At 31.6% G+C, this 14,100-nt stretch overlaps 1 protein-coding gene across 3 annotated transcripts in view; it reads left to right on the forward strand.

The window, feature by feature from the left end:
- Positions 1 to 14,100, forward strand: part of LOC132935104 (homeobox protein OTX1-like) — a 53,264-nt gene that overhangs the window by 23,655 nt on the left and 15,509 nt on the right. For all 3 annotated transcript variants that reach the window (XM_061001562.1, XM_061001565.1, XM_061001563.1), the window contains exon 3: positions 6,564 to 6,853. In XM_061001562.1, coding sequence (XP_060857545.1) covers positions 6,564 to 6,853 — 290 coding nt within the window. The remainder of the gene's footprint in view (positions 1 to 6,563; positions 6,854 to 14,100) is intronic.

A 14,100-nucleotide genomic window follows, 5' to 3' on the forward strand; every position in this document is an offset into this window, starting at 1 on the left:
TCTGCGCATATACAATATTATAATATCGTATATGTACACACGAACAATACGTACCCCTAAACCCGTATGTTGTGTTTAACATAAATATGCATGCCTACGATCGCGATGGTACAAACTACGAAGTGTATACCCATCGACCGTATATTATTTCTATATTATCGTGCGTTGCAATAATTATCATTATTTTTCGCGTACGTTTTGCGACGTATCGGTGGCAAGTATGCGACACTCGTGCCAAAGTCGGTTTGGTGCTGCCCGTAAGTATAACATAACATCATTGAATATAAGCGTTGGTATATGTATTATGTGTATCGTCGATTGTTCGGTCTTGTTTAGCACATATACGACGTAATAACGCGGAATCCAGTATTATATTATATCAGGTTACGTATATATGGTGCAAACCAATACCCTGCCTTCCTATATTGACTATGTTGTACATTTTGTACACGTGAATAACATCAACAATAATAATTATGGTCGGCGGTGACCATGAGAGCAGTGCGTGTAATACCTAAGGGCGGTGGTAGGTAAGGTTTTTATCCCTTCGTAAATAGGTATGACGATATTTTTGTTGTAAACATCCGATTTTTAAATTTCTCCCGTTGTGTCTCAAGATTATTCTCTCGAAATCCGGTACCCACCGATGTGCTCTTGTTATTTTACTGTCGCCGTGGTAATGTATTATTATATTATATTGCCATTGTCGGTAACGTATAATAAAATACAATATTATTATTATTATTATTATTGATCGTATGTAAAAGACGCATTTCGTTCAAACCTGAGTGTTTTTCAAATAATAATAATGATGATAATACATTTACCAATAATAATAATAATAATAAACGTAAACTGAGGTTTATTGTCGTTCGTCGTGCTCGTACGTGCCCTGTACAAAAAAAAACCGTCGGCTGAGATTCGGACGATCGGTCCTTCTTCCAACAATAATATAACAATATCTTATACAATATAGTGTGACAATGAATATGCCCCGCCACTAGGTCTAGGACCCGGGCCGACCCAACAGTACAATCATATCATATCGCGTACCTACATATATGTTAAATGACATGTTTGTGTACTACAGCAGACTATAAGACGACGACTCATAAATATCAAGTACAATTTACTAGTGAAAGAAATTCTGAGATTTCCTATTTTCGAACAGATGTAAAAGTTGGTCGGAACGTCAGAAACCTTCATCATTTTGTATAATATAGTTATAGAGTCTATGGACTTTCTTGGAAAATCGGTACTTCAAAACATTATTGTAATGTTTGAATGTTGTCAAAGAAAAGCCATTTGATGGCGATAATTAGAGTGAAAATAAAACGAGAAAATCCTTGTCAGGTACTTGTGCGTAATGTTTCCTAAACTATATTAAGCGTTTTAATTGTTTTATCGGCGCGATTATGCTCTATGAATATAATCTCTTAAGTTGGAATTATTATGGTATTAATTATTGTTGTCTACGTTATAATGAGACAGAAAAATTAGCACAATAAGCTGCTGACCTTCCCCCGTGATATCCGAGTTCTACTTATCGTAACGTTAATACACACATCAATTTCTATGCACTTATGTGTATTAAAAAAAAACTGAATCTATTCAAAATCGAATATTTTCGGTTTCAATTCGCCAAGAACCGTTGAAAAAAAAATCAGAAGAATACAATTAATGATCCAGCGAAAAAAAATATAACAATATATGACTTTTGGTTAACTGAGTCATTGTGATCAGGCCATGATCTGGATCAGATGTACACGGGGAAAAAAACAAATCACAGCATACAATGGCAATAATAGCGCCTACACGCGATGACGGATATATAGATAATCACGTCCCGCACATGACACGTATATTATGTACCTAATATATAGCGCCGGTCTATTTGTCGGCGAGCCTATATTCTTGATCTATATATTATGCGACAATTGTAATAATAACGTGCAGGTAATATACCTATAGTAACCATAAACCGGGTAACCTAACCAACAGTTCCGGTGGTCGTAAAAAACCGACATATATATATATATATATCCAACTATTGTGTGTGCACGATTCAGCGGGTGAACTATACATAATAAAAAATAATATAAACACACACACACACACACTATAAGGTAGAGTTTCTCTGCAGTATACACTAGACAGTTGTACCTACTGCGGGTGGGTGGGTGTTGGAGTGGCGGGGGGACCTTGGCACTGGAAGAGAAAAAGAAGACGAAGAATAATAATAACAAGAAGAAAAAAGACCGACCGACCGTCGTCAGGATGCTGACTGCAGCGCCGCAGGTCCACGAGCTCCTGCGTCATATTATGTACACATAATATAATATTATACAGATAAATACTTATATTATACTGTACCTGTATATTATGTACAAATATACGTATATATATACGATAGGTATATATAGATATGTAAGTTGGGTACATGTAAAAACACCCGTTTTGTCGGAGGAGTACGACTGTGCATATACAGACGGGGCCCTTATACCCGCCGTCGGCCGAATACCGGAAAAGACACGTACGCTTTCGGCGCGAACAATGACCACCGCACACGCACGCAACTATATGTTTGTCCGTACATTATAATGTTATATGTTATTGCATATACATATATATATAATATTATATACGTCCAATATATTATGTACATCGTACCCATGACTTGTGCCGCCCATCGAGAAGTATCGCGTACGGTTAAGGCAGGTATGGGTAATAGTAGGCAGATATTACCTACTATAATATTGTCCATATGATGCACGTTGTGATGATATTATACAGTCGGACGGTCGCCCTCGCTTTTCGTTCACGCAGACACATTGGCGGCAGCGGCGCGGCGATTTCAAACTCCCATAATCCCGATCGTTCAAAAGTCCCGTTTGTACTGTATATACCGTATAAAACAATAATATACACCGTCCAAATTCACCTAATCGTCGCCTTTGCCGATATCCGTTCCTCGGATCAAATGTATTCATTTTACCTGGGTATAAATTAATCCGAGCGGTTTTTTCTAGGTCCTTTCAATAACTATACTGCGCAATCGCACGGGTACCTATACAGTTTATTTGTTCGTTCTTTATTAATTCGACTTCACGTTCGCAGTAAATATTTTCGACTAATGTTATTATATGATACGTCAAAGTTAAAACTGTATACAGAAGTATTGTTTCGTATATATTTTGTTAAGATAATTTAATTTTTCCAAACACTTATATAATAATAACAATAAAAATGCGCGAGGATGGTACTGAGTTTTCTACTCGTAAACTGTATTAGATTTTGCACATATCATAAGTCTAGAATTATAAAAACAATTTAAATAATGCATAATATAATAATTATAGAAGGGTTGTGATTTTGTAGGAAAATGTAAAATTATTGAAAACATAGCTTTCTTAATACTGCAGAGTTTGAATTAGGTACCAACGAATTCAATTTTAAAACTTTTATCTTGCAATTTTTATTCCAAGCCGGTTTTCCGTTTTTTGATAGGTATTTATAATCATCAACTAAACTTTTTAAACTTATTTTATGAATATTTTTTTAATTTATTGTCTTGTAAATATTTTACCCGTTCTGTATAATAATATGTATACCTACGTTGTACTGCTTAATTAATTATATTTTTATTTGAAATATTTTACACAGTCTGTCTAATTTTTTAGTGTTAAGCTACCTATTTACCTATTTAAGTTAAATACTTAATTTTTTATTTGTAAACTTTCACCTTAATGAATGAAATATTATTTTATTTTTTAAAACTAACTAAAATAATTAATAGAATAGATTTTTTTCAATAATACTTGATAGATTTTTATAGTTTTTAAATTTAAATTTTTTAGTGCATCTTCATTGTTTATTTATACTGAATTTTTGTAGTGCATTCAAGTTTTAGTTCTAATAATTTATATAATTGGTGTACGATCACTGACAAAAAAACTTAGATTTTAAAATCATATTTATTTGTCCATCGCAATAAATTATACAATTTACCTATACATATACCAATTATGTAACTATTAAAATATAGTGCTGTTGCATTGTTTATTCCTATTATAGGTAGGTACGCATAAAATAATACAAATCGTATCTATACCAGATTTGTTTTATATTATGACCATTTATCTATTTCGCAAACTTTATTTTTATGCGTTTATTATTTTTATTATTATTACCTACTTAATAAAATCATCTGAGCTGAGTGTTTTACGATCTTATTCATTTTGTACGCGAAAGCTCGAATATTTAATAGGTATACCAATAATAATACAATTGCAAATTACTGCATAAAAATAACTAGTAACAAAGACAGTGTATACCGAGGTGTATACGTAAATGTCAATTTTTAGTTTCTTCTTACAGTATATTATAATACTATACCTTCTTTGTATACCCGCGTGGCTGCTGATGACGTTTTAGCGCCGAATCAGTGGCGTCAACTATTATATTATTTTTCGTCTTAGATGCGTTGTGCGTCGTTTGAACACGTAGTAATAACGGTAATGTAAAATAAAATCGTAATGTTATTATGGTAAAATCAGCTGCCGCTAATCCATATCGGAGGATAAAGATGTGTCTTCGAACTAAGCCCGATGTGGATTATGCGTAAAAAGCTGATCGTCCTATGCATTTGCTAACAAGTTGTTCCCGTGTGATACTCTTATTTTATTTATGTTTTAATTTATAGTAATATAATAATATTATCGATTTGCATGGTTTAAGCAGTACAATACAACTAATAGATCATTTAAATTTAAATACATTAAAATCAAATATAATTAGTGAAATAAACATAAAAATGTAACGCGTTTAATGAAAGTTGGTACCTGGATAGATTTTCTTAATTTGAAGGTCAAGTTACATGATGCAAGTCTGTGTTGCACTCGAGACCTGGTGGAGTTCCTTTATTGGTCCGTCTATATCCCGGATCGAGTGAAATCTTATGATGATGTGTGTCCCATTGTTTGAGATAGATAGTTACTGCGTTCGGAAGAATCTCTCGTACCCCACGCATTTAAATGATTTCTCCGCATCTTCTGAATATACTATTATAATACCTATTGTATTTTTATTAGCAGTTTATAGTCATTTACGTACCTGTTATGAGTAAATTATAGCATTCAAGTGCTTTGTTATAGCGAGCTAACTTATGTTGTATAATAATATATAGATGTAAAATGTTCGGTATTGGCAATCGTTCTTATTTTTTTGTACACTGCGTACCAGTTTTGTCATTAACTATTCACTTTAAATAATAAGTAATATTAGATACTCCATTACACTCATCATTTTTTCACGCACAAGGAAGAATAAAATAAAATTTCGTTACTGTTTAGTTGTTCGGCAGTCTCGTTATTATTTTCCAATTATGCTGACATGACCTAAAACAATTACAAATTGAATGGTGAAGTCGTCGATGGATCTAATGTGCAGATCGATCGGTAGATAATAAGAGGTAAAAATGTAAAATGAACTGAAGAACTTCGACTATAACAAAAATCAGGAGAAACTTGTAGGGAAATAACATGAAAAAGATACACTTGTATTGGTTGATTAAAATGTCAAATTATTCTGAAGAAAATGACCAACCAGCTATATTTACAAGCGTCTTGTGTTGGAAATCAGTCGAGCATAATATCATTTTAACTTCGATAGTCTACTACAGTGGTGCAAATCTAAAATATTTTAATGTCAAAGTGAAAATTGAAGATCACTTCCTCTCTCTAATTAGAAACGGGGACGTGTAAAATATAGGTATATAAGAAGACAAGAACCATCTATTGACGAGCTGCAGTGACGAGAAAATAATGAGATTTTCGTCATGAATGAATGACGGATTTGAGAAGTGTCCGACGTAATTTGGCGTTTCGGTCTCTCTATAGTTCAGTACTACGAACTTCAACGAAATGTTAAAATATAATTCCATGTTTATTGATGTAGGTACCAACAATTATATAATTACAATATTATTATTAGGTACCCAAATACCATGTATAACAGTATACATAATCTTAGTGTTCAAATAGATAATTATAAACTATATAATATTAATATGTACTTCCTGAAACGGTTTTGAAAAATTGGTTTGTACTAAAGTGAGGTTATTATGTATTTGTGTGTACAAAACGTTTTACACAATATATATATAATACCTACGCGTGCGTTCTTATAATATTATGTAAACGTTTTAATGTTCCCTCTCACACCGTATACGATATAATATAATATATATATGTGTCGTCTCAAGCCGGGTTTTATATTTTATGTCTCGGCTTTTTACATACTTTTTTGTACACACTTTTTAAACCACCAATGATTTTACTTCGCAGTGCCACCGCTACAATATCTATATACGTATATATTATTATTATTATTATTATTATATTTTAATATTATAGTTTTTTTTTTTGGTTTTTTTTTTCTTTTCTTCGTACCATCATCGTAATATTATTGTCATAAACTATATTATTTTTGTTGTAAAAACACTGGTTTTTATTAATCGTTTGCTTTTCGCATTTTTTTTTCTGTTTTTCTTTCCACCCGAACAGATGCAGCCAGGAGAGCGGCGGGGAGTTGGGCGGTTTCCCTGCTACTGCCGCGGCCGCAGCGTTCGCCGCCGCGGGTGGCTCGGGCGGCGCGCCGCCGTCACTAGGCTCGTCCATGCAGGCCGCCGCCGCCGCGTACCACCTCAAGAACTCGGCGGCGTCTTCGCCGTACGCCGCCGTCAACAGCATCGGTCTGATGGACTCGTTGCAGACCAGCATGGGCTGTTACCCAACGGCGGCCGGTCAGAACTACCACCACCATCATTCCACCACGTTGTCCCTGTTCAATCACCGTAAGCATAACGTTAAAATATCGACAAAATAAATATAACGTACAATATTTTATCGTGCGTACGTAATGATGTTATTATACCGTGGCACATACGTTGCTGTCTGTCCAGTAACCATGCGCGGACTGGTAAAATAGGGCACGGGATGCTACACAATTTAAAGGGCAAATAACAAACATTGTTGGGGCGAATTTAAAACATGTAGATTATTTATAAAATGTTAATATATTTTATTTTGTTTTAAAAAAATATTGAATATACGTTAAAAACGTAAATAAGTACCAAGTTACAACAAACGTTCAATCAAATTTGTACAATATTATAGAGTACTAATAATCGTAGGTTGGTTACGATCTGCTGATCATTAGGTGTCTAGAGTCTTTAAATATATAATAAATAATATTAGGCAAATATATTTTAGGGCAAGGGATGCTTTAGCATCCCAGCATCCCAGCCAGTCCACGCCTGCCAGTAACCGTTTCGCGCAAAAAGGAAGACCACTCGGGCTTATAGCAACTTTTTTTTATTTTATAACACCGATAATATAATATGAACAAAAATAAAATATAAAAACGCCCTGACCCGGCAAACGGGGCGTTATAATGTTTCTGCGCCTGCCGCGTGAGCAAATGCATTTTGTTTCTTAACCGAGACTGCAGTGTACAGCCCGAGTGGCTATTTTTCACGCGAAACGGTTTTTACAAATTATTTATGGGGTCGCGGGACTATTCATACCCTCGCGCGGTGGTTAGTAATATGTACCCATACAGTTTAAATGCCATATTGTTACGCCCAGCGGTAGTCGGGGCTCATTGCGTCTTCTCATTATTCTCACTATTCTCAACGGAATTTGGTACATTCTGTTCACTTGATTTAGGTAGGTGGTCGCGGGTTTCCGCCGTGTGTGTGTGTGTGTGTGTGTGTGTGTGTGTGTGTGTGTGTGTGTGTTTGTGTGTTTTGTGTCCTGTGTCGACTACGATTCACCGGTTGTTTGAATTTTCCAAGGGTTGTATCAATAGTTTTAAATTCATACATTTCGACAAATATTCATTATCGTTGCCTATATATGGGTCTCTTTAATACAATAAAATAGTAATTACAAATTTATACTTTACAAATAATAAAAATAAAGCTACACAACTACTGTGGACTGCGCAATAATAGAATAATACGATTATTTTAACTCAATGGTTTTTTTCGTAGCTCCATTTAATTTATTTTAACAAATAACATACATAAATGTACACAAATATATCATTTTAATCATTGTACCTACCTTTTGAATATTGACAAATTCAACGAATGTATATTTATTTTATTTTATTTAATAATTGAATATTTAATAATAATATTAAATCCTTCATGCATGATTTTTTTGAAATATTTACTGAAATTTATTAATTTTAAATAATTAATGCAATTATTTCTCATCGGTTAATCATAGAAATGTTGTCCAACTCAGGTAGCATACACAGTAGGTATAGGTACACTGTATTTACGAGTATCGAAAAAAAGCAATCAGTATTATAATGGTTTATTAAATTATGATTTAAATGACTAGGTATATTCGCATCAACGTATAATGAACCGATTTGCTTGAGAACATTTTTTCAAAAATGCTTAAATATATAAAATCGTATTATACTATGTATCTATTATTTCTTAAAACTTTAATTTTGGTGAAGTTCTATAAGTAAATATTCTAAAGATACCTAATATTTTAATGATTTCGTAAATATTAAAATAATATTATAAAATGTTTCCATAGCCCTTCGTCAATTTTTGCGTCGATAAGGCTTCTTTGAAAAAGTCAATAATTATAATAAATAATTATAAATAATAATAATAATAATAATATAATTATATATATTATATATTTATAATTTTAATAATAGTCGTTATTTATTGTTCTCGATGGCATATAAAATGTATTGTGGTTATCACTTATCATATAAGTTGGCACGTACAGGAAATAGGATTTTTCAGGCTTTCAGTTAAGAGGACATACAGCTACATTGGCATTTATGTCTGCTTTTTACAATAATTGCGTAACATCGCAAATTTACGCTCAGCAGATCACTTGTATCTTCGTTAGTTTAAAAATTAGAATGGGTCTTGACGATAAGAAAATGATCTGTTTGTATCTGTTTTTCATGATGTTTTGTGTATATAATATAGCGTAAATAAAAAATGCTCATAACTCACTTAAAAAATGAATTATGGTATACAAACCCATACAATACCACATACCAACACAGATAATGTCATTACCATATCAAGTTTCATAATAGGTCGTTTCACTAATGAGTAATGACCATCGGTCGACAAATTAATTGTACTTCATGATGAATGCGGGTGACCAAAGAACAATTGCAAATTGCTTAAATCTTAAAAGTTGATACCTAAATGATTATCTTAAATGTATCATCACGGGTCGAGTATACAGTAGGTACTTTTAAAATATTATTAATAACTAGTAATATTTTTGAGAATGAATGAAGAAATAAACCTTTGCGTCTCCCCAACCCTGCCCTATTATATATATATATGTGAGTGTGTGTAGTATACTGTATACACCATTAACCGTTTATTGAACAGTTTGCTTCTGTACAAATATAGCGACAAACAGCGTTACAGTTCCGACCTGAATAGACTTATTGAATAGGTATACCTACCACTATTTTATAATATTTCATACTGTGACACCATACGCAATAATAATGGTGTATTTTTATTTTCTGTAAATCTAATTCAACAAGAAATCTTTTATATTATACAATGTGAAGAAAAAATGTGTGGTTCGGAACGATTGCCCCTTATTATATCACTGCACCCCATAATATGTGTATCCACCCAGTATATTATGTCATCTCGGGTAGATCGTGTTTGTACCTACGTGCAATGTATACATATATAGGTACATTACAATATATATAGGTCGTGTTGGTATGCCAAATTGCCAAATCTCTTACGCCCCGCGATCAAAATGTCGAATCCCGACCATTATACCACCTATATGATACAATATAAGGGAATGAAGCACGGTCGCGGTATTGGGACTATATAATATAATAATAATATTTTATTATAGTTTGTGTGTGCTACGTGTGTGTGTATAATAGGTATGTATGTATGTATGTATGTACTGTGTATATGTATGTAAGTACGTATGTATTTATGTATGTATGTATGTATGTACGTATGTATGTATGTATGTATGTATGTATGTATGTATGTATGTATGTATGTATGTATGTTGTATTCGTATTGCAGCAACAAGGTAGTAGTTGACATTTAACTGTTAAAAAATACCTTTATATAGAACACTTTCAAATACATAAGAATATAAGAATAACAAACATGTATGCACTACAGCAGTATACCTATTATACACTGAGAAAACTTATATTAAATAGGTACCACTACGTATTGTAGTATAGGTACCTATAGTATACTGTGTAGAATGCTGTAAATATTCCTTTATTCGTTCCACACAAATTTATAAATTAAACGGTATATTTTTTTTATCATTATCGTAACGAATGTGTATAGAAAAATATGTTTAATATTGTAAAATACGAATCGCTTGAAAGGTATTACAAAAGTTTACAAAGTAGATAATAATGAGTGTTTAAATAACGTTATTATAAAATACTCAACGAGTCTGGTAGTTGTATGTTATGTACAAGCGTAGGTATCATACAAATATATGATTTCTATAAAACAGTATATATACCTACATGATCATTAAATAAGAAAAACAATTATAGATATCAATAGATTTTTTATTCTGAAGTGATATATTTTTTTTACTATTCAGACCTATAAAAGCTTATATAGGCCTGACAAAGTTACAGCTACTTCAAACAATCGAATTTTAATTTTGCTTATCTTTTAGATTATTGTAGAAATTGATTTTCGTTGTTTCGAGTAGAAAAATACACAATATGTTTAAGCATAATATTTGGTATCAACAAGTGAATATAATAAAATAAATAAATATTTATTTCGATTAAATCCAAAAATTAAAAAAAAAACTACACACAATCAAAACCGTACTACCACGATACCGTCGTGGAACCTAAAAAAGAGAATGATCTACTTGTATATATATATATCTACCTACTCAGATATTTTCACGGAGTTAAAACGAATAATGATATTCCGAGAAGTCATAATTTTATAAGGGTTTATGGGTCTGACTCGTCGCTCGTGTGTAGGAAACAGATTATTGTAATATTCTACTGCGGTACCTAAACTCTTATCATGTGACATGTGTTTGTTCGCACATATTATGTGTGGGCCACACACTGATTTACTCTCACAAACAATCGTTTACTTTTCGTACAACAAACACGCCGCGTAAGCGTAATACACGCACAATACAAGATTGACTACACACACACACACACAACCTTAAATGTAAATTGCCGCTTTCAGTCCCCTTATAATGTTGTAAATAGGCGCACGATCAATGAAGCCGTTATAAAATAATAAATTGCTCGGCTTCAAAAATCTTGATTTATTAGAATCTTGCACCATTTTGTCTGATGTGTCAAACGACACCGCTCTTAATATTCACGGTTCTGATGAAATCGTAGTACAATATTCAGCTTAGTGAATGAACAAAAACTGACCAAATGTATGGAAAATACCTATAATATTATATACCTATATATATATTTATTTACGAGTGAGTCATCTGTCTTCACAATGATATTATTGTAAGTATGATGTATATAATATATATAGGTAAAACCGTCTGCATGTTATGTGTTACAATAAAATGTAGTACAAAGTGTACAAGACTTTATACAAACCCACCGAATATCATGAACGACTGAAATATTATATGCATATAACAAATAATATAGTGGGTACACCTATATTATTATGATGTATTTCACGTATATCGTTTATTTTCAAAATGTTTAGGATTTACATTATAGTTAATTTCTTAAAATGTAAATATTTCAATTTATAAACCATTTAGCGTAATTATTATACCTATACCTAGTACTTATACCATATATTTTTTTTTTTTATATAATTTGGTTTTATAAATCAATAGGGAGAACATACAAATCCGAGCATTAATATACTTTAAGTTATAACTAAATAACAATCAGGTATCTATGAGTAAAATAAATTATATTTACACATGGTATCAACATTTTAAAATACGCTAAAAAAACTAACACACTAATATAGGTATAAATATATTAGACGAGCGTAAAATAAATATTACGAGATAAAATAAAATAACTTGGATTTTTTTTCAATAATTTAATTTTGGTCAGAAAAAATGTCAATTTATCTAACAAGCGTACAGCACAATAACTTATAAGTCATGGGGTGCACCGTGTGTAACAATACTGATCCAACATATATATTTCATATGAACGCCGTACACGATACGGTTCGAAAATAATATTACATACAATATAACAATTTGTTATTCGACGGAGACCGCTAAACCAAAAATAAAACGATTACCAACACTATACACTGTATATAATATTGCTATATTACTATATTATATACATTATATAGGTAAACCACAAGTGAGTTTAAAAAAAAAAACAAATTAATACCATAATATAATACTGGCTCGATCCGTATAATATATAACTTAGATTTTTAAGTGATTTTTAACGCATGCTAATGATATAATAGCAAAAAATCTTATCTAATAAATTATATTGCTATTGTTATAATAGCTTTAATTGGGTATCTATATTGTATTAAACTAATAGCTAGTACGAGATTATCGGTCCCGACTGCCTACCAGAAAATATCACATCATTCCTTAAGGCATCAAAATTAGAAAAAAAAAACTGATTAGAAATAAGCCACTAATATTGTAAAAATTTCTTTTTTCTCTTCAAAAGTTTATATATTTTAATTATATATATCTTAAAAGCTAATGACCTATGCTGTCAAAGCTTAAATGTTCAATAAAAAAAAAATATAAATAAATAAACTAATGGCATAGTAATGTTTATTAGTGGATAATGAATGTGCGCTTTAAATAATGTAAATATACAATTTTTCAAAATTTTGCGTTTACCCCAGGACTTGCATTTGAAAAAAAAAACCGTTTTATGTTATTTACAATTAAAACGTTACACAATGTTTGGGTTTATCGTTATTTAGAATTAAAAGTCAAAACGTTATTCAACTTTTGCGTTTATCGTTATTCAGAATTAAAACGTTATCCAAGATTTGCGTTTGTCGTTATTCAGAATTAAAACGTTTTACAAGTTTTGCGTTTATCGTTACTCAAAATAGTGTTAATCCCTATTAAATTAAAAAATAATAACTAAATGGGTAATGGCCCGGATACGGAATATAATATATAATCAATTCTTAGGTTGTTTGCGTGAAATAAATGTTTCTACGAAACCAATAGACTATTAAATAAACAGATTTTAAAATATTTCGTTTTCCGTTATGTTTTGTTAAATGATAATATATAATATATTTTTTTTTTATCGTTATGTTTTGTTTTGCGGTATTTAATTATTTTTGACTATCGCTTTCAGTTATAATTACGTTTACAAATATTTCAATCGTTTTTTTTGTCAATTATAACGTTATAATCGTAACGTTATTATAACGTTTGCAAGCGCTGGCTTACCCAGAAGAAAATATTAGTTTTTGTACCTATGTATCTATATTTAATATTTCAAAACGCGTTTCATGGGTTATGGCACGCTCAGCTCAGACTTATTAAAATTTGTGTTTCGTATTTTAGATCTATTAGCGACTTCACATAGATAGAAAGCCCATGTTTATGCTCATATAAGGCACAAGTCTTATATAAATATAATTATTTTTATTTTTATTTCCAATTTTTTGAATATAAATCGTAGACACCCCTCGAATTCGTTATTACTTATTATATGTATATTTTATCAATACTACACCACTATAGTATGATAGCTACTATAATATAAATGTATACATGTAGGTAACTAACGCACTATAGGGAAAACGGCTGTGTTTTACCCACGTCATCGTAATTTGATTCCCATCGTTCGTACCGATTACGACGACGGTGACCTAATATTTTCAACGACTATTGTATGGCTTTTTACATACTATCTTCTCGTCAGTCGTCGTAGTCGATGTGAAACAATAATAACGCGCTCGGGCAAACATAATACAATGTATAATATTATAATTTAGTCCGCCGCACTGCACTCTATAACCGAAATAAACATATTTTACGTATACCTGCTGCATAC

Source organism: Metopolophium dirhodum, chromosome 1, assembly GCF_019925205.1.
Source record: "Metopolophium dirhodum isolate CAU chromosome 1, ASM1992520v1, whole genome shotgun sequence".
Lineage (NCBI taxonomy): Eukaryota > Metazoa > Arthropoda > Insecta > Hemiptera > Aphididae > Metopolophium > Metopolophium dirhodum.